Source organism: Otolemur garnettii, unplaced genomic scaffold, assembly GCF_000181295.1.
Source record: "Otolemur garnettii isolate 467f Iridium unplaced genomic scaffold, OtoGar3 scaffold00197, whole genome shotgun sequence".
Lineage (NCBI taxonomy): Eukaryota > Metazoa > Chordata > Mammalia > Primates > Galagidae > Otolemur > Otolemur garnettii.
Window position 1 is genome coordinate 2,150,823 of NW_003852592.1, and position 21,488 is coordinate 2,172,310.

General features: G+C 46.0%; 2 protein-coding genes and 1 non-coding gene across 4 annotated transcripts in view; 2 read left to right on the forward strand and 1 right to left on the reverse strand.

The window, feature by feature from the left end:
- GINS1 (GINS complex subunit 1) overlaps positions 1-11,534 on the reverse strand; it is a 22,781-nt gene extending 11,247 nt beyond the window's left edge. Inside the window, exons 1-4 of the mRNA XM_012812240.2 lie at positions 11,375-11,534; positions 4,669-4,733; positions 1,885-1,983; positions 1,250-1,340 (exon numbers count right to left, since the gene is read on the reverse strand). Of these exons, the coding sequence (XP_012667694.1) occupies positions 1,250-1,340; positions 1,885-1,983; positions 4,669-4,733; positions 11,375-11,449 (330 nt within the window). The 5' untranslated portion in view covers positions 11,450-11,534. The remainder of the gene's footprint in view (positions 1-1,249; positions 1,341-1,884; positions 1,984-4,668; positions 4,734-11,374) is intronic.
- Positions 5,816-5,924, forward strand: LOC111721892. The gene has a single exon (XR_002770886.1). It is a non-coding gene; the product is annotated as a U6 spliceosomal RNA (small nuclear RNA).
- Positions 11,535-15,957: 4,423 nt separating the features above from the next.
- ABHD12 (abhydrolase domain containing 12) overlaps positions 15,958-21,488 on the forward strand; it is a 52,912-nt gene continuing 47,381 nt past the window's right edge. For both annotated transcript variants that reach the window (XM_023507661.1, XM_012812227.2), the window contains exon 1: positions 15,958-16,391. In XM_023507661.1, coding sequence (XP_023363429.1) covers positions 16,201-16,391 — 191 coding nt within the window. In that variant the 5' untranslated portion in view covers positions 15,958-16,200. The remainder of the gene's footprint in view (positions 16,392-21,488) is intronic.

A 21,488-nucleotide genomic window follows, 5' to 3' on the forward strand; every position in this document is an offset into this window, starting at 1 on the left:
GTCTCAAAAAAAAAAAAAAAAAAAAAAAAAGATTAGACAGTGGAGAACCAGGATTTGAATCCAAGCCTGCCCAACTCCAATTCTATGTCCTTAGGTGCTGACTGGGCTAGGTTAGCACCTCAGTGCATGGTAAGTCAAGAGTTTCACTACAAATATGAATTTGCAATATTGACTAAGAAAGTACATATACACACAATTTATGGAAAACCCCCAAATAATGCCAATCTTTCAAACCTACTGATGGATCACTCTTTAGTATTACAATTTTGTAAAGTAATAATATAGTTTTCCACACAACATTTAAAATTACTCCCTACCATATAACTCCTATCACACTCTATACTAAATAAACACAGGCCCAAAAATTGCTGAAAAGAGATGTTAAAAAACAAAAACAGAGCGACTAGGCACGATGGGTCATTCCTGATATCCTAGCCCTCTAGGGGGATCACTTGAGCTCAGTAGTTGGAGACCAGTCTGAGCAAAGCAAGATCTTGTCTCTACTAAAAATGGAAAAATTAACTGGGTGTGGCGGCAGGTGCCCATAGTCTCAGCTACTTGGGAAGCTATGTCAGGATGATCACTTGCCCTAGGAGTTTGAGGTTTGTGTGACCTACAGTGAGGTCACTGCACTCCACCCAGGGCAGCAGAGACTTCAAAAAAAAAAAAAGAGAGAAATACCAGGCCAGGTATGGTAGCTCATGCCTATAATCCTAGCACTCTGGGAGGCCGAGGCAGGTGGATTGTTTGAGCTTAGAAGTTCAAGACCAGACTGTACAAGAGCAAGACTCTGACTCTAAAAATAACCAGGCGGGCGCCTGTATTCCCAGTTACTTAGGAGGCTAAGGTGGGAAGATCACTTGAGCTAAAGACTAGCATAAGCTGATGGTAAGACCTCATCTCTACTAAAAAACAGAAAAACTAGCCAAGTGTTTTGGTGTCTGTAGTCCCAGCTGCTGGGGAGGCTGAGGCAGGAAGATCGCTTGAGTCCAAGAGTTTGAGGTTGCTGTGAGCTACAACACCAGGGCACTCTACCCAGGGTGACAGAGTAAGACCCTGTCTCAAAAAAAAAAAAGAAATAAAGGAAGAAAAAAACTACAGGAGTGCTAGGATATCAGGAATGACCCATCATACCCGGCCACTCTGTTTTTGTTTTTTAAGAATTAGAAAGAGAAATACCAATGAATATTATACAGCAATGCCAGAACGGCATTTTCTAAACTGATAAGCTTAAACAAAGCCAACTTACTTCTTCAGCAGACATGTGGAATCGTAGCGTGTTTGGCAAGACACTGCCATATTCCCACCTGAGTGCTCTGATGCGAAGTAACCGGTCATACCTAGGACACTGAGAAGGCGTTAGTGGCATTAAGAGTAAAAGGGGGGCTGGCAGTGATTCTGGCAAGGAGACTCAGGACTCACAAGAACCTGAGTGTCACAAGTGAACATGGCTCCTGATGCAAACGGTCAGCTGTGAGATACAAGGGGCCAAACACTGGGGACTTGTGCTGTCCCCTCCTCCAGACGACAGTAACACCAGGCCCTGGGGAGAAGATCCCAAAGAGCCTATTTCTTAGATAAGTAAAATCCTAAAAACATTCCCGTAGTCAGTGGAAGCACCATGACACTCTGAAGTAGTGTGGCATAATGCAGCAAAATAATAAGCTATTAACCTCTAAGTGTCTTGACAGAGAGGCTCCCTGGGACTCTTGGTAGGCACTTGTGTTTCATAATGAAAAGTTTTAAAAATGGAAAAAGGAAAAATGTAGAATGATGATACAGAGAGATACAAATCTAAGATTTCAGCTAGATTTGTTAACCAGGAAACTACACAGAAAACCCTCCAGCATTCTCGGCACCATAAGCAAAAACTGAGGAGCTTACAAGTATGCTACAGTGCAGCGACGGTTTCTTAACAAGGAACAGTGTCGAAATTTGATGGTTGGTATCAAATCACTTCGTCCAGCTGACTTTGCTTCATTCCTAATAAAGAGCATTTAAAGAGGGGGGAAAAAAGTACATTTCAGAATAAGTAAAATTTTCCAAGGCCGCTGACAACTGACTTACACGCTTGGTTTCACCCATCTATGATCAGCAGTTAACTTATGCACATAGTAACTACCTGAACCTGAGAGCTCTATCAATGTATCAAAAGATAAAAAGCCACAAGCTAAATGACTTGCCATTTCATTTAGCCATTGGGTATTTTGCATTTGTACACGCTGATTAATCTCTACTGCAATTTCCAAATGATAAACATTGTGTTTACTCATTTTTTGGAATTCCCTTGTCATGCTGAGAAGACACAAACCTAACATTTTGGTTCCTAAGATTATGGTCTGTCATGTCATTCTATACTTGTCTGTCTTCGTAATAATACAGGGAGTTGAAATGAGGTCAAAATGGTCTTTCACTCATTTAACAAATATTTTGCTCTTCAACTAAGTATGTGTACTGTACTTCAGTATTCTTCACTCAATGGAGAAAATTTTGGTTTTGCAGTATAAAAAGTCATGTCTTTAGATATTAGATAAGTGTTACAGAATGAACAGGAATTGATTTTGGAGTTTTTAAAGGAAGCAGCTGAACATAGACAGGATTCATTTACGCAGCGCCTCCTCCACACCTGGCCCTGTCCTAGACCTTGATAATTCAGGAGAAACACAGTCTGATCCCATCAAGTCTTCCAGATGTGTTCTACACACTTTAGCCACTCTATGAAATCTGATTTATTCTCTATATTGTTTACAATGTGCTCTGGATTAAAAGGAAATAGCACAAATTAATGCCCCAACCTAATAATATCAATGTACTCTATTAAGAGGGCTTTCTAAAGATTCACATTTATACATGAGTAATTAAGAAAGATGTCTTTTCACAAATAGTTTTAACTAGAAATATAACAAAAATATACTCTCTAGAAAGAAACTAGGAAGGTAGCTCATGAATTTGCAAATGGTACAAAACAAGTATAGGAAAACCACTCCTTTACAGGACTGAGGCCTGTCAGGTCATCTCTAGAGCACTTCCTTCCCCTGCTCACCTTTTATCTAGCCTGGGTCACCTCTCCAGTCACCGGCATGACCAGCAGCACCCCTCCTCTCAGCTCCTCCAACTGCCATCCACACAGCAGGCAGGATGATCTTTCAGCTCACATCCACCACCTGCCCCACAGTCCTCTCTTTGTCAGTTTCCTGGGTTCCCCACCCTTCCACCCTCTTTCATGACTCTGCACATGTTGTTCCCTCTGCCTAAAATGCTCTTTGACCACAAAAATTGCCTCACTAAAACCCACCCCTCCTTCAGATCTCACCTGACATGTCTCTTCCTTTGAGAGAACTTCCTGATTCCTATCCTAAGCTAAACAGTCAATTCATTTTTCTCTCTCCTGGCACCGCACTGCTTCCTTCACAGAATGTGTCCCAACTTAGCACATGGGTATTTAGCAGCTGTCATCCGCACTGTACTGCAGGGCCACAGGGACATGAATCCTGACAAGTGTGGTTCACCACTGGAAGATCACAGCCACCTGCCAGCACAAACTTGTGTCTTCCGCTCTGTACCGTGGGGCCACAGGGACATGAATCCTGACTGTGTGGTTCACCACTAGAAGACCACAGCCACCTGCCAGCACAAACTTGTTCAGTCCTGCTTGTTGGACGGACCAATGAGTGGCTTGGGACTTGAGTGCAGGAGTTTACATTTGCCTTATGTTTTTTTTTTTTTTTTTTTTTTTTTTTTGAGACAGAGCCCCAAGCTGTCCCCCTGGGTAGAGTGCCGTGGCATCACAGCTCACAGCAACCTCCAACTCCTGGGCTCAAGCGAGTCTCCTGCCTCCGCCTCCCAAGTAGCTGGGACCACAGGTGCCCGCCACAACGCCCGGCCATTTTTTGGTTGCAGCCATCATTGTTGTTTGGCGGGTCCGGGCTGGGGATTCGAACCCGCCACCTTAGGTGTACGTGGCTGGCGCCTTAGCCGGTTGAGCCACAGGCGCCGAGCCTGCCTTATGTTTATTACAGACCTGCTGGGCTTCAGTTCCTCATTCCACCTGTAAAGACTTCCTGTTACATGGCACAACCGTTGGCAATGATCCTATCATTTTGTGTGCCCTACAAATCTTAGCACATTCTCTTGATTTCTACATCCAAATAACTGATTAGAACATTGTAGCTAACAAGGCCAAAGAGGAGACTGCATGTCACAAAGAAAGACTTCTCTAGGCTGAGGTCTGAATAACTCAACTTTGACCCAGCACCTGGTTCCCTTTTGTGTTTTACTCCTCACCAAGTCACAGGATCCCATGGCCTTTGTCACACAGCCCAGATTCTGCACTGTGCCAACTACCACGCTCAGCTACAAACCATCATCACTCCAGAGCCCTCTCTGGACCTACGCCGTTGCCTTCTGCAGCACTGGTCCTCAGTAAACTCTACTTGGGCCAGGTCATTTCTTAGGTCTATCTTAACTCATTTCAACTCGTATCAGTCAAACGACAAACGTTCACCAAGGACAGATCAGCACAAACCCCTCTAGTCTGTGCCTCTATGGCATGATCAGGCACACGGCAAATGGAGAGGAAAAAATCACATCCAAAATCTAACGCAAGGTTATCCGATTTCAACATTTGACTTTTAAATTGTTTTAAAATATCAATCTTATCAAACTTACACATCAGACTGATTTTGTTCATATAAAGCTTTCATCTCCTCCAGAACTTGTCTGAGTCCATCCTCCTAGAATATACAAATTGATATTGGTACATGTTTATTAAGTTCCCCCACCAATTCTGTGGCAATATCTACCCATATTATGTTGTATTTACCTTTGATTTATATACCTTATCGAAAAGCAATAGTCCTTTCCCACCCTACTATTATGTTCATAGTAACAGCTCCTGGCAAGATGTGGAGAAACTGGAGCCCTTGCACATTGCTGGTAGGAATGTAAAATGGTAGATCCTTGGGGAAAAAACCTGATACTCCTCAAAAAGCCGAACACAGAATTACCATATGATGCAGCAATTCCACTCCTAGGTATATACTCAAGAAAACTGAAAACATATACAAAAACCTATACACAAATGTTTTTAGTATTATTCATAATAGTTAAAATGTGGAAACAACCCAAACGTCCATCAACTAAGAGATAAACCAAATGTGGTATACCCATTCGGTGGAACATTATTCAACCATGAACAGGATGAAGTACTGACACATGCTCCAATAAGGACAGACCCTGAAAACATTACGCTGAATGAAAGATGTCAAACAGAAAAGGACAACTACTGTACGATTCCACTTATCTGAACTATGCAGCACAGGCAAATTCATAGAGACAAGAGGTTACCAGGAACTGCAAAGAGGGGGCCCTGGGGAGTTAGTTACTGCTTAATGATTGAGAATCTGTTTCGGAGGAATGAAGAAGTTTTGGAAATGGATAGGTGTGATGATTATACAATGAAGTGAATATAATTAATACCACTGTATGGTTAAATGGTTAATGTGGTACATTTTATAACTGTGTATATTTTACCACAGTGAAAAAAAAAAAAAAAAAAAAAGGCTGGATGCAGTGGCTAACTTTTGGAGGCCGAGGCAGAAGAATCATTTGAGGTTAGGAGTTTGAGACCAGCCCGAGTGGCACAGTGAGACTGTATCTCTATAAAAAATTTAAAAATTAGCAAGGCATGGTGGTGTGTGCCTGTAGTCCCAACTGCTTGGGAGGCTAAAGCAGGATTGTTCTGTCCATGTATTTGAGGTTGCAGTGAGCTATGACCTTGCCACGGTACTCCAGCCTGGGCAAAGAATTTGAGATCCTGTCTCAAAAAACAGAACAGTGCTCGTTTCAGCAGCACAGTACAGAGAAGATTAGCATGGCCCCTGCACAAGGATGACACGTGAATTGGTAAAGCATTCCATATTTTAAAAACAAAACAAAACAGGAAATAAAGCACAACAGAAAGGAATGAACTACTGACAGTATACACAACAATAAGGACAAACTCAGAAACATTACACTGAGCAAAGCAGACAGACACGAGTACATCCATGATTCCATCTGGCTCTCCATAGAAAAAGTTTGCCAACTCCTGGCACACTGAATCCAGCAGTATATAAAGAAAACAGTCTTGGTGCCTGTGGCTCAAGCGGCTAAGGCGCCAGCCACATACACCTGAGCAGGTTCAAATCCAGCTTGGGCCTGCCAAACAATGACAGGGGCAACCAAAAAATAGCTGGGTGTTGTGGCAGGCACCTGTAGTCTCAGGTATTTGGGAGGTGGGGCAGGAGAACTGCCTGAGCCCAGGACTTGGAGGTTGCTGTGAGCTGTGATGCCACAGCACTCTACCTAGGGCGACAGCTTGAGGCTCTGTCTCAAAAAAAAAAAGACTAATATAACCTGTAGTTAGAAAAAACAAATTTGTGGTTGTGTAAGGCTACAGGTGAAAGGTGGGTGGCCACAAAATGGGACAAGAGCACCCCTGGAGTGACAGAAATCTTGATCAGGATGCTGGTTATAGATATATTTGTCTGGTCATGGCGCCAGCCACACACTCCCCACATACAGAGGCTGGCGGGTTCAAACCTGGCCCGGGCCAGCTAAAACAATAAACGCAAACCAAAAAAAAAAAATAGCCGGGCATTATGGCAGGCACCTGTAGTTCCAGCTACTTGGGAGGCTGAGACAAGAAAATCACTTAAGCCCAAGAGTTTGAGGTCACTGTGAGCCACAGCACTCTACCGAGGGCAACACAGTAAGACTGTCTCAAAAAAAAAAAAGATTAAATATACATATGTCAAAATCCCAAAACCCCAAAAATGTATAGCTTGTTGTACATAAATTATGCCTCAATAAAATTAAAGGAAAATCAATAGCCTACAGAAGCAATAAGGCATAACAAAAATATGTAAATATTACTTACTGAAAAAAGGTATTAAAAAGTTAATGCCAAGAAAACAGAAGGAATAGCGTAGGGGTCCTCAAACTTTTTAAACAGGGGGCCAGTTCACTGTCCCTCAGACCACTGGAGGGCCAGACTGCCAGACCTGGGACGAGTCGGCTGCTAAGCAGGGCAGGCAGCGGTAGCGAAAACACCTGTCGGGCTGGATAAATGTCCTAGGCAGGCCGCATGTGGCCCACGGGCCATAGTTTGAGGACGCCTGGAATAGTGTTTGGGGTTTGTACTTGAGAGAAAGTCAAAACAAGTTTTTCTACTACCCATTTTGGGCAAATCTTCCCTTGGAAAGATAACATTAGAATTCTGATACCTTTAAACATCACACAATAGAACTATTAGATCTATCAACAACCAAAGAGAAGCGATCCCATCTACTTTTCCCAATTTATTTTTAGAGTCAAAATATAGGTATTAGCAAAAATGCTTTGGTATACTTCTGGCAAAATTACAAGATCAACTACTTGGCACCGCTCAAAAGAGAATTCCTAATGAAAAAGCATGAATTCTATCTTCCCTTCCATCACCTCATTAAAAAAATATCATGGGGCTGGGCATGGTGCCTCACACCTACAATCCTAGCAGTCTGGAAGGCCAAGGTAGAATTGCTTGCACTCAGGAGTTTGAGACCAGCATGAGCAAGAGTGAGACTCCGTCGTTACCAAAAATAGAAAAACTAGCCAAGCCAGGCATTGTGGTGGGCACCTGTAGTCCCAGCTACTTGTAAGTCAGGAGGATCTTTGAGCCCAGTAGTTTGAGGTTGCAGTGAGCTATAACACCACTGCACTCTACCCAGGACAATAGAGCAAGACTCTGTCTCAAAGAAAAATCTGATTTATTAATTATAATTCGGTTAACTATTCCTTTTATCAGCAAATATTATTTTAAGGAATAGTTGAAACTCTTGTGCAATTAACATCTGTAGGTATAAGCCACAAAATAAAAAATTTTTTTAAAAGCCACAAAATAATTTTGTAAAATACACAAACTTTCAATATAAATTTTTGCCTAAAGTGGGAATTACCTTTATTCTGTGCCCTTACCTCAGGTTGTAAGCCCCTAAGAGCCCACGGTACTTTTCTTAAAAATGTACTTTTTTTTTTGAGACAGAGCCTCAAGCTGTCCCCCTGGGTAGAGTGTCACGGCACCACAGCTCACAGCAACCTCCAACTCCTGGGCTCAAGCAAGTCTCCTGCCTCAGCTTCCCAAGTACCTGGGACTACAGGCACCCACCACAACGCCCAGCCATTTTTTGGTTGCAGCCGTCATTGTTCTTTGGTGGGCCCGGGCTGGATTCGAACTCGCCAGCTCAGGTGTATGTGACTGGCGCCCTAGCCATTTGAGCCACAGGCGCCGAGCCAAAAATGTACTTTTTAATTTAAAAAATGACCAGTTCTGCAAATAGAAAGGGGATAATCAATTTTCAACCTGCTGAACCCAGCATCTAACCATGTATGATTCTGAAAGCAACAAGACAGAGCCCCTGTTCTAAACCTACTGGCTATCACCTGCCTGGAAGAATCATTCTTAAAGGGGTCCTGGGCCTCTCAGATCCACCTTCCCTGCTCAGCTGAGTCAGAGTCCCTCCTGTGCAGGCTGAGTCTTTCAGGCCGATAGGTCTGTCAGTGAAAGGCACTAATGAGACAAAGACCTAGAAGAGAAAGGGATTTTACAATTTCTAAGACCTACCCCATCCCCCCAAAAGTGGTAAACCAGCACTTTTCTTAAAATTTGAGTGAAAAAGTAAGCTAGACCAAGAGTCAGAGCCCAATTCCACTTCCAGCTCAGCCAGTATCTGTTTAGACAAGTCTCTTGCCTTTGGGTTTGTGCCCTCATAGGTCTATGCTTCTAAAGTTCTTAGCTCTCCAACTCCTGCATGGAGCCACATTTTAGAGCTCACTTATCTACATTCCAGCATCTCTACTGAGCTTCACATCGTTGTCTTCTAACTATATATGTATTTATTTATTTATTGAGACAGAGTTTCTGTATGTCGCCCTCGGTAGAGTGCCGTGGCATCACAGCTCATAGCAACCTCAAACTCTTGGGCTTATGCAATTCTCTTGCCTCAGCCTCCCAAGTAGCTGGGAATACAGGCGCCTGTCATAATGCCTGGCAATTTTTTGGTTGTAGTTGTCATTGTTGTTTGGTAGGCCCAGGCTGGGTTCAAACCTGCCAGCTCCAGTGTATGTGGCTGACGCCCTAGCCGTTGAGCTACAGGTGCCGGAGCAGTCTTCTAACTTTTTAAAAGAGGTAGCTGTTTTGAAGTTTAAAAAATAAATAAGAATCCAGAAAACCTATGTTCAAGTTGAGCCTCTGTCTCCAATATGCTGTAAGTTCAAAAAAATTCCTTAACTTGACTCAAATTTCTCTTGGCTCCGTCTCACTTGTAAAATAACCTGCCAGACTAGGTATGCTTTTGTGTTTAAAACAAAACTCATCACCTTCCCTAAAACGCTCTTCCTCTTGAATTCTGATGTTTACTCAGTTACCTGAGAATCCTCCAGTTACCTGAGAATGCTCCGGGGACCCTGATCCATCCTTCTCATTCATTATTCACCCATCTCCTGTCTGAAAAATTGCAAGTCCTGTTTGTCTCATGTCTCTAAAACCCAGACACAGATCTCAGTGCCACTGACCTGATGCAGTCTGGACCACACATATCTCTTATCTGGTCTATCAACCACCTATTAGCCATCTCCTGCCCCCATTCTTTCTTGTCTTCAATCCATTCCCTATGTTGCTGCCAGTTACCCTTTTTTTTTGAGACAGAGCCTCAAGCTATCCCACTGGGTAGAGTGTCATGGCATCACAGCTCACAGCAACCTCCAACTCCTGGGCTCAAGTGAGTCTCCTGCCTCAGCCTCCCACCTCAGCCTCCCAAGTAGCTGGGACCACAGGCAACCGCCACAACGCCCGGCCATTTTTTTTGGTTGCAGCCATCATTGTTGTTTGGCGGGCCCAGGCTGGATTTGAACCCGCCACCCTAGGTGTATGTGGCTGGCGCCCCAGCCACCTGAGCCACAGGCATCGAGCCCAGTTATCCTTAAAACACAAAAATTATCCTCCCTTGTGTAAAACACAAAATGTAAAATCGTCTACCAGCTTCCAAAATTCTTTACAAGTGAACGTCAAACTCTTTTAGGCTATCAGCCACTTTTTTATAATTTCCCGGAAGATAACTGTTGGTAACCCTTTCCAACATGTGACCATGTGATTTTGAGCTGCAGCATCCCTCGAATGGGACATCTTACTCTCTCCTCAAAGTGGTGACCTAATCCTTGAAGATGACCAGGCTCAAACATATCCTCTTTGACCTCAGCTCACAATGGCCTTTCCTCTTTGTGTCTACATCTTGTTGGTTATCACTTCATTGTTACCTGTTTTGTGCCCCCTCTCCCAGCAGAATGTGTCTGGGCATCCACACAGTGCCTGCTCTATTAGAGGGGTAGTGAAATTCAGATTTAGTGCAGGCTCTGGAGCCAGAATGCTAGGTTCAAATTCTAACTTTACTTCTTACTGGCTGTGTCCCCTCCTAGGTAAGACACTTGAATTTTTCCCCATGCCTACATGTATAGAGCTGGAAAAAACTCAAAGGGTTATTATGATGAAGACAAGAGATAATGTAGGTCAATTGTAAGGGCAGCAGCAGCAACAGTAGTAGAAATAACAGTTAACCCATCCTTGCCCTTCGCTGTATGTCAGGCTTTGTTCACCCACCTACTCTGCCCTCACCACTCCATGAGGTGGCTGCTAAGATCATATTACTCCTCCCCAGTTCTGGTTGAAAAAACTAAGAGCACAGAAACCCTAAGTAACTGCTTCAAAGATCTGCTGCAGAACCAAAATCCCAGTATGGTTCCTGAGGCCGGGCCTTTAATCACCACACTTCGCTGCCTGGTGAGCAAGAAATGCTAGGTTTTCAGGCAACCAGTAAATGTTCAGTTGAACACAGAAGGTGGCTATGCACGGAAGGAATTCACCAAATCACTAGGTGATATAACCACGGATGTTTTTTTTTTGGTAGAGACAGATGCTCACTATGTAGCCATTGGTGGAGTGCAGTGGCATCACAGCTCATAGCAACCTACAACTCCTGGGCTCAGGCGATTCTCTTGCCTCAGCCTCCAGAGTAGCCGGGACTACAGGCGCCCGCCACAACGCCCGGCTATTTTTTGTTGTAGTTTGGCCGGGGCCGGGTTCGAACCCACCACCCTCGGTATATGGGCCCGGCGCCCTACCCACTGAGCCACAGGCGCCGTCCACCCCCCACCCTGCTTTTTTCCCCCTCCTAGATTTTGTTTGCCACGTTCCAAAATTTTTGTTTCCGACCTCGGAGAGGATAAAAACCGAGAAGGTAAACCCTCCAGGGAAAGCCCCCGCCCCCCACCCGCTGCACCCGTCTACCCCGCCCCCCCTCACATTGAAGGCCGGCAGCTGCCCTTCGGGGGCGCGGTGCAGCTCGCGGACCAACTCTGTGGCCTTTTCGCAGAACATGGCAGAGGCGTTCCGTTCCCGCGGCTTTCTCAACTGCCAGCTCTAAGCCCAAACGGCCACCGACGTCCCGGTTCCAGGTCCAGCAGCTGCAGCCCTCTCCTCCGCTCCACGCTTTGGCGCCCAACAGGCCTAGCCAATAGGAAGGCACTTCCGGAATACGGCGTACGACTGCCGAGAAGAGACATTTCCCTCCGTTGCGTAGCTTCGGCTGCAAAGGGGACGGCTACAGGGGACACACCTGCGTGAGGACCCGCTTGCTGGGGAGAGCGCCTCCGCAGAGACGCGGGCCTAGAGATTGTGTGCGGCGGGCTGAATGCACGCCCCACAGCTTCTTTTATTTCTTCTCCTTTTGGTTCATTCATTTTCATTTTGGTTCAAAGGGGAGCTTTGCGTTCTTATCCTCAAAAGAAGGGAAGGCCCAGAGACTTGATGTACTTTAACGTTATGACGCAGCGTTTCGTTTCAGTTTTGCAGCGCGGGTTGTTTGCTTGAAATTAAAGCGAAAACATCTTTTATTTGGTCTGCAATACATATTTCATTTAATTTACAATCACCCTATGGGTGCTTATTAAGATCTAGTATAGATAAGGAAATAGAAGCTAGGTAACTTGCCCAAGGTCTCACAGCTTTAAGTGATGAGACGCTGCACTTAGGCTTTCCAACTCCACGGTACCAACCCTTTAATTTTCAAGCAGTCGTTTAAAAATATTTGTAGTATTTGTTCTAGGTTAACATGGATTCACTAGGCATTTCCTTGCCTAGAATTAAGGAAAATGTCCTACCTGTATAATATCAAAGATACAAATCATTGCTAAAGAAACTGGCTATGATTTTAAAGCAATGTCAATTCTTATTGGTTTCTTCTTCTTTTTTTTTTTTTTTTTTGGTGTGACAGTCTTACTCTATTGCCTTGGCTATAGGGCCAAGGCCTCATATCTCACAGAAACCTCAAATTCCTAGGCTCAAGCCATCTCCTCCCTCAGCCTCCTTAGTAGATGGGACTACAAGCGCCCACCACAACACTCAGCTAGTTTTTCTATTTTTAGTGAAAACAGGGTCTTGCTCTTGCTCAGGCTGGTCTTGAAACCCTGAGCTAAAGGGATCCACCCACCTCAGCTTCCCAGAATGCTGGCATTACAAGTATGAGCCCCAAAGCCGCCTAAAAAGCAAAATTAATTTCTAAAAAGCAATATTGGATTTATTCCAGCTAACCTTAGAACCTATGTTGCTCTTTTATAAGGATACAGTAGAGACCCGGGAGGCAGTAATACACAATTGTATATTGCAGGATCATGGTTCAAAGACCAGTATCCACAAACTTCCTCAGCCATAAACCTTTTTATTTTCAAACCAGATGCAAAGTCTTTTAAAAACCCTGAGACTCACTTCCTTACCTGTAAAATGGGGACAGCAGCACTACCTCTGAGGAGTTGTGATGATTCACTGTTTTTGAAAATATTTGTGAAGTGTCTGCTAGGAGTCAGGTATTGGTCCAGAGACAATGAAATAGAGTTAAAGTCATTTGTCTCAGAGTCTTATGTTCCAGGGTAGGAAAACAGCAATACACAGATAAAGTGGTTATAAGCACTCAGAAGAATAAAGCAAGGAAGGTGAACAGAGTGAATGAAACCGAGTCTGAGAGTTTTGAGTTCAAGTGTTCCGAGAAGGCACAGATCTGAAGTGAGGAGGAAATAAGCCATGTGGTTATGTGCTTTAGGGAAGGGCAAAAATTTCAGGCAACAGGAATCAAAGTGCGAAGGTGGCCTGGCACAGTCATTCACACCTGTAATCCTAACACTCGGAGAGGCCAAGGCCAGTGGAGTTTCAGACCAACCCCAGCAAGAGTGAGACCCCTATCTCTACTAAAAATAGAAGAACTATCCAGGCATGGTGGCTCACGCCTGTAGTCCTAACTGCTCATGAGGCTGAGGCCAGAGGATCACTTGAGCCCAAGAGTTTGAGGTTCAGGATAGATTTTGACAGATTGGTGATAAAGATGCTATAGCTTAAGACAGAAAAATCAAGGATGATGCCAGAATTTCGGCCTGAGGAATTGAAGTAAAGAGTTGTCATTCCCCAAGAGGAGAAGGTTATGGATGGAGTTGGAGGTAAGGGAAGAGTTGGGAGCTCAGCTCTGAACATAATAAATTTAGGTGCCTGTTAGAAATCAGAGTACAGATGAATAGGCCATTAGGTAGAGGAGCCTTGGGCTCAAGAAGAGATATGGACTAGAGATATAAACATGGGCGTCAGCAGTGTGCAGGGGTGGTATACACAGGCTCCATAACCAAGAGGTGAGGACTGTGTGGGCAGGGTCTAGTAGTGCCAGCAAGAAAGAGTCAATACCTCTCACAGATTTCTCTTTTTCTCTAGCCCTCCTTTCCTTGCTTTTTTGTTTTTCTGTTAAAGAATATTTTGTGGCTGGGTGCTTGAGCTCAGGAGTTAGAAACCAGTCTGAGTAAGAGCAAGACTCTGCCTCTACTAAAAGTAGAAAAATTAGCAGGGTATCATGTTGGGTGCCTGTAGCCCCAGCTACTCAGGAGGCTGAGGCAAAAGGATAGTTTGACCCCAGGAGTTTGAGGTAGCAGTGAGCTATAGTGCTATGACACTCTAGTCTGGGGCAACAATGAGAAAGTTCTCAAAAATTAAAAAAAGGATTATTTTGTGAGTGATAGGGTCAAACATTTTTTTATATTTTATTTTCTGCACCCCCAATCTCCTTCCTATATGTTAAATGTATATGAACATATAAAATATGATGGGTGGCACCTGTGACTCAAAGGAGTAGGGCAGATGCCAGAGGTGGTGAGTTCAAACCCAGCCCTGGGCCAAAAACTGCAAAAATAAATAAATATAAATATAAATATATATATGAATGCAGCTCGTGATACTTCGTAATATGGTCAAAGAAATTTCTTTGTAATTGCAAACTACAGTTACAAAACTAATATAAGGAAACATGGAATTTCTAATGTCATTTCCAATTGACCTTATCAGTTGCTAAGTTTTCAAACTGACACAAATGTTGAAATTGCAAAAGCTGCTCTGGAATAAGTAAGCAGATATATCTCTTGTTGGTAGGTCATCTGTAAAATTAATGCTATATTAAATAAGGCCAAAGCTATACAACTATAGGGGCCTTCCTCCTTCCTACCCTCTGGTGCCCCCCTGCCTTCCTTCAGCCCCTCTCAAGTGGACCCAGACTGAAGGCCCAGGTTTGCAAGGCAGCAAAAATGCCGCAGGCCTAGGCAGGGAAAGGGACCAAACCTAAACTGGCGAAACTGCTCTTTACTCTTTTTTTTAGGATGGGTTCAAAGTGTTTAATTTAGTTTTCTCGTGTAGGAATACACGTTTGAAATGGAATTTTCCCCATTAAATAATTCTAATTATTTTATAAAAACTAAAATCTGGCTCGACGCCTGTGGTTCAAGTGGCTAAAGGCACCAGCCACATACACCTAAGCTGGCGGGTTGGAATCCAGCCCGGGCTCACCAAACTACAACGACGGCTGCAACCAAAAAATAGCCACGCGTTATGGCGGGCGCCTATAGTAACAGCTACTTGGGAGGTGGAGGCAGAAGAATCGCTTGAGCCCAAGAGGTTGCTGTGAGCTATGATGCCATAGCATCTACCCAGGGTGACAGCTTGAGGCTGTCTCAAAAAACAAAACAAAACTAAACTAAAACTAAAAACAAATACAAGTTTTTAAAAACTGCTTCCACAGTTCACTTTTTTTTTTTTTTTTGAGACAGAGCCTCAAGCTATCCCCCTGGGTAGAGTGCAGTGGCATCACGCTCACAGCAACCTCCAACTCCTGGGCCCAAGCGAGTCTCCTGCCTCAGCCTCCCAAGTAGCTGGGACCACAGGCGCCTGCCACAACGCCTGGCCATTTTTTGGTTGCAGCCATTGTTGTTTGGCGGGCCCGGGCTGGGGATTCGAACCCGCCACCTTAGGTGTACGTGGCTGGCGCCTTAGCCGGTTGAGCCACAGGCGCCGAGCCGCACAGTTCACTTTTAAAAACTGAATACCTACACATGTGTTTTAAATTAGAAGTTAGATACCTGAAAGCATTTTTTGCAAGTACAGTCCTAATTGTAAAATTCATAAACCATTCCCCAGGAATGGTTTGGAAAGGCCAGCAAGTCGTGACCTCGCGTGGGAGAGTGGGCTGTCCTCCTCATTCTGTTCCTATGAATGAACAGCTCCCGAGGCTGCTCCTGGTCTGCAATGTTGGGATAGCCAGGAGCTCCGGCTGGGAGCGGCTCTCGCTCAGAGGGCGGCTCCTCTGTGGCCTCCCCTGTGTTCTCGCCCATCTGGCCACTGCGGTGGGAGGCGACGGATATGCTCACGACATCCAGCGCCGGGCGCAGGAAGCCGCCAGCCCCGGGACGGCCCTCCGACCCCGCAAAGCCCACCCAGCAGCCCAGCTTCCCGAGACCTCCTCCGTGATGGCTACGGCCCGCGCCTGCGCGGCCGAGTGAGCTCCCGGCAGAGCTGGCGAGAAGCAGCCGGGGCGTGGCCTGCGGGAGGTGTCGGGGGCGGGGCTGGCAGAATCCCAGCGCTGATTGGTCGGGCGCGGCCTACCCTCCCCCCGCGCTGGGCGTAGCGGGCGACGGATCCTGGGGCTGGGATGTAAGGAGCGGCAGGCGGCGGGCTCCGGGCTCCCGGCTCCGCGCGGCGGGGGCTGTGAGCGGCGGCGACTGTGGCGCAGGCGGGCGGGCGAGGCCAGCGAGCATCCTGTCGGCCGCGGCATGAGGAAGCGGACCGAGCCCGTCACCTTGGAGCATGAGCGCTGCGCCGCCTCGGGCTCGTCCTCCCCGGGCTTGGCCGCAGCGGCGCTGGACGGCGACTGCCGCCTGAAGCAGAACCTGCGCCTGGCGGGCAAGGGGCCGGCTGAGCCGCGCTGCGCGGCCGACGGGGGCATGAAGCGGACGCTGGGCAGGTGAGACGCGCGCGGGGAGAAGGACAGCCCTCACCTGGCCTGCAGGTGCGGCCAGCGGAAAGCCCCCGCACGTCCTGCTCCCCCAGTTAGCCTGCTGGGGGACGCCGCAGGTCCCCCGGCCGCGGCCTCTGCCCCTTCTCGGGACCGCTTCCCTTCCACGGCCCGCGCATAGCCCCCAGTCTCCCCCTGCCTCTCCTGGGGCCCAGCCCCCGCGCTGCACCCTTCCTGGCCCCTCGCCGCCCTGGCGTCCTCTTCTGGCCTCTGCACCCCTCCTCACGGGCCCAGCACTCCCGCCCCAGCCTCCCATCCCTACGCTTTCTCTGGTGGGGACGCCTTCAGCAGGGGGTTTGGGGAGGCCGGCAAGTCGTGACCTCGCGTAGGAGCGGGGGTGAGGGGGTGGGGAGTCCTTGGGGAGGTCTCCGGACGCCCGGCACCTGAGACTGGGGAGACTGGGGAGGCGGGGGAGGCCCTGGGAGCACTGGGCCTGTTGGGGTCTCCCGTTTCGCTTTGGGCCCCAAACCTAGCGCCCCGTGAGCGGGTCTGCGTGCGGGGACGCTCACTGCTTCCCCGGTCTGTTCCTCGGCCGACTGGTAGTCTGGAAAGCAGCGTTGTCGCTGTGAACTGCCCTTCGGGCGAGGGTTAAATGGGCTGCAGTGTCCACGGGGAAGGAAGGATGCAGCGCATCCTCAACTGTCGTTCGCTGTGCAGTGGCTGTGGCGCTTGAAATCTACCCACGTGAGTTCGTCTCCTTGGGAATCACCCGTGGAGTCCGGAAGTCATTTGGTTATTTGCGGTCTCCCTTTTGATCTAAAGAATTGAGATAGGAGCACATTTGACAGGGACAAATTTTTCTTCCTATCTGCTGGCTTCTTTATTATCCATCTGTTTGTAGAACATATTCGTGGCAATTTTGAAGCCTTAGTATTTCATGGTGTTGTCTGAAAAGTTAGTACCCATTATGTTCCCAGGTGTTGTAGCAGAGTCATTTCTTTTGGGCTCGACTGGAATGCCTTTAATTGACGCTGGCCACTTCAGTGTAAAATATTTATGCAAATGGACCCTAAAATAAAAATGTTAGCTTCCTTGCTTAGAAGATCATGAAATTAAAGTATGGATGCTTTTAAGACAATAGTTCTCATTTAGACCAGAAGGGCAGGGGCAGTTCTGTTTTTGTGTGTATGTAAAATTATAATATCTTTTTGTGAGACTAATCTTTTCTTTGCTGTGAAAAGGTTTATCTGCAGTAAAAACTCATGATTAATTTTAGTCCACTTAACAGGCTTCACATAATGTTTAGATAAATTAGAAAATTCTTTCTTTGAAAATATCATATTTTTGGGGAGAGTGGGGGACAGAGTCTCAAGCTGTTATCCTGAATAGAGTGCTATGGTATCACAGCTCACAGCAACCTCAAACTCTTGGGCTTAAGTGATTCTCTTGTCTCAGTCTCCCAATTAGCTGGGGCGATAGGCACCCACCACAGTTCCCCAGCTGTCGTTGTTTTAGCTAGCCCGAGATTGAGCCTGCCACTCTTGGTGTATGTAGCCAGTGCCCTACCCACTGAGCTATAGGTGCTGCCCCCAAATATCATGCTGTTATGTACAGTTATTTTACTGAATTAAAATGACCTGACTGGTTTTTGTTTTTCTGTCAGGGAACAGAGAGACATTTAAGTGGTACCCATATCTTTTGGATAAACTAATGGCTGTTAGGGAAATAAAAGCAAAATCGAGGGAAGGAAGGCCACATTTGTGTTACCCTCCCCCAGACATTCTTTTTTTTTTTTTTTTTCCTGAGACAGAGTCTCACTTTGTCACCCTCAGTGGAGTGTCGTGGTGTCACAGCCAATAGCAACCTCTAACTTTTTTTTTTTTTTGAGACAAAACCTCAAGCTGTGCCCCTGGGTAGAGTGCAGTGGCATCATAGCTCACAGCAACCTCCAACTCCTGGGCTCAAGCGAGTCTCCTGCCTCAGCCTCCTAAGTAGCTGGGACCACAGGCACCCACCACAACAGCTTGGCTATTTTTTGGTTGCAGCTGTCATTGTTGTTTGGCAGGCCTGGGCTGGATTCGAACCCACCACTTTAGGTGTATATGGCTGGTGCCTTAGCCACTTGAGCCACAGGCGCCGAGCCAGCAACCTCTAATTCTTGGGCTCAAGTGAGTCTCTTGCCTCAGCCTCCTAAGCAGCAGTGACTATAGGTGCCTGCCACAACTCCCAGTTATTTTTAGAGATGGGGTCTCCCTCTTACTCAAGCTAGTCTAGAACTCCTGAGTTCAGGCAATCCACCTGCTTCGGCCTCCCAGAGTGTTAGGATTAATAGGCGTGAGCCACTGCCCTGGCCTTTCCCCCAGACATTGGAGTGCTCTGTTCTCTCCTTCACTCAGGCTCTGCTGGGCTGTCATCTTCTCAGACCAGCCTGTTCAGTTTACCTTATCACTCACATGACATTATAATTACTGCATGCCTACTTGTCGATTTGTTTACCTGTGTCTCCTGTACAAGAATGGAAGCACCATGAAACATGTTCTCTCAAAATGTTCTCTCCCTCTGCATCTCCAGTGCCTGACACGTAGTAGGTGGTAGAAAATACTTTTTGAATGAACAAATACTATAGAATAAATTCTTAGAAGGGGAATTGCTGGGTCAAGGGGTGTGCGTTTATAATTTTGGAACATAAAGCTAGATTACCGTCCAAAGAAGTTGTACTTACTTATGCTCACCATCCGTGTAAGCTACACACACACACACACACACACACACACGTATTAGCACTCTTTTTGGGGGGTATGTTTGTGATAGGGTCTTGCTGTGTTACCCAGGCTGGAATACAGTGGTGCTATGGTAGTGGCCTGGAACTCCTGGGCTCACAAAATCCTCCTGCTTCAGCTCCTCAAGTAGCTGAAACTACAGGTATGCCACCGTGCTTGGCTGTTTTAAAAGCTTTTTATAGAGGGGCACCTATGGCTCAGTGGGTAGAGCATTGGCCACATACACTAAGGCTGTTGGGTTCGAACCCATTCCAGGCCTGCTAAACAACAATGACAACTGCAACAAAAAATAGCCAGGCGTTGTGGCAGGCACCTGTAGTCCCAGTTACTTGGGAGGCTGAGGCAAGAGAATTGCTTAAGCCCAAGAGTTTGAGGTTGCTGTGAGCTGTGATACTATAGCACCCTACCCAGCGTGACAGCTTGAGACTCTGTCTCAAAAGAAAAAAAGCTTTTTTGTAGAGAGGGCATCTTGGTATGTTGCCCAGCCTGGTCTATAATAATGGCCCCTGCCTCAAGTCATCTTCCTGGCTTAGCCTCCCAAAGTGGTGGTACTGGTATTACCAGTGTGAGCCACCATGTCAAACCTTAAGGACATGTTTTGACCGTTGTGTGATTGATGAAAATGGTATCTGATTTGTAGCTTTAATTTGTATTACTTGTTAGGTGGCATTTTTCTGTATTTTTATAAGCCTATAGTACACCTTGCAGTTACTTATATCTTTAATGACCCTTTACTTGGGTCTTCTGCTACATATTTTTAAGCTCTTTATTATAGATATTTTCAATTATGCAAAAATAAAGAAGGCAATATAGTGAACCTTGTGCATCCATCACTTAGTTTCAGCAGTTTTCAGTGTTTATCCAGTCTTGGATCATCTATCCCTTCTCCCCTCCATTTTCTTATTTTTTTATTTTTTGTAGAGACAGAGTTTCACGTTATCGCCCATGGTAGAGTGCTGTGGCGTCACACAGCTCACAGCAACCTCCAACTCCTGGGCTTAGGCGATTCCCTTGCCTCAGCCTCCTGGGTACAGTCCTCCTGGGATTACAGGTGCCCGCCTGGCTATTTTTTTGTTGCAGTTTGGCCAGGGCCAGGTTTGAACTGGCCACCTTTGGTATATGGGGCTGGCGCCCTGCCCACTGAGCCACAGTTGCCGCCCCTCCCCTCCACTTTTTTAGGGTGGGGGACTGAAATGTTTTAAAACAAATTTTTTCATCCTTTTCAGGACATCTTGAACAAAGGCCTTTTGGAAATATATAATAACCCTTATGTTATTATCCTATTTATCAGAATCAATTTATTATCGAATATATATATATATATTTTTTTTTTAGACAAAGTTTCACTCAGTTTACCTGGGGTTGAGTTGCTATGGTGTTATTGCTCACAGTAACCTCTAGCTCCTGGGTTTAAGTGATTCTTTCATATCAGCTTTCTTAGTAGCTGGGACTACAGGCACCTGCCACAATTCCCGGCTATTTCTTTGTTGTAGTTGTCATTGTTGTTTAGCAGGCCTGGGTGGGGTTTGAACCTTCCAGCTCAGGTATATGTGGCCGGTGCCCTAGCCACTGAGCTACAGGTGCCAAGCCTTTCCTTGTGGTTTTTTTTTTTTTTTTTTTTTTTTTTGAGAAAGACAGGATCTTACTCTATTACCCAGGCTGAAGTAGAGAGTCACATATGTAGCTTGCTGCAACCTTGAATTTCTAAACTCAAGCAATCCTCCTGCCTCAGATTTCTGAGTAGCTGGGATTACAGGCACACATCACCACATCCAGCTAATTTTTATATTTTTTGTAGAGATGGCATCTCACTATGTTTGCCCAGGCTGACCTCGAACTCCCACTTTAGTCTCCCAAAATGCTGAGATTGGCCTGATACACCACACCCACCCCTATTTGTCGTAATTTTGAAACTCAAAATTTCCTTAACCCTGTTGTTTCTAGGCTTGGAACCTATAGCTCAGCGGCTAGGGCACCAGCCACATACACTGGAGCTGGTGCGTTTGAACCCAGCCCAGGCCTGCTAAACAACGATGACAACTACTACAAAAAAAAAAAAAGAAATAGCCAGGCATTGTGGCGGTGCCTGTATTCCCAGCTACTTGGAGGCTAGGGCAAGAGAATTGCTTAAGCCCAAGAGTTTGGGGTTGCTGTGAGCTATGAAGCCATGGTACTCTACTGAGGGTGACAAAGTGAGACTCTGTCTCAAAAAAAAAAAAAAATCGTGTTGTTTCTAATAGTTTTTGCATCTCGTTACTTTTTTTTTTTTTTTTTGAGACAGAGCTTCAAGCTTTCCCCCTGGGCAGAGTACTGTGGCATCACAGCT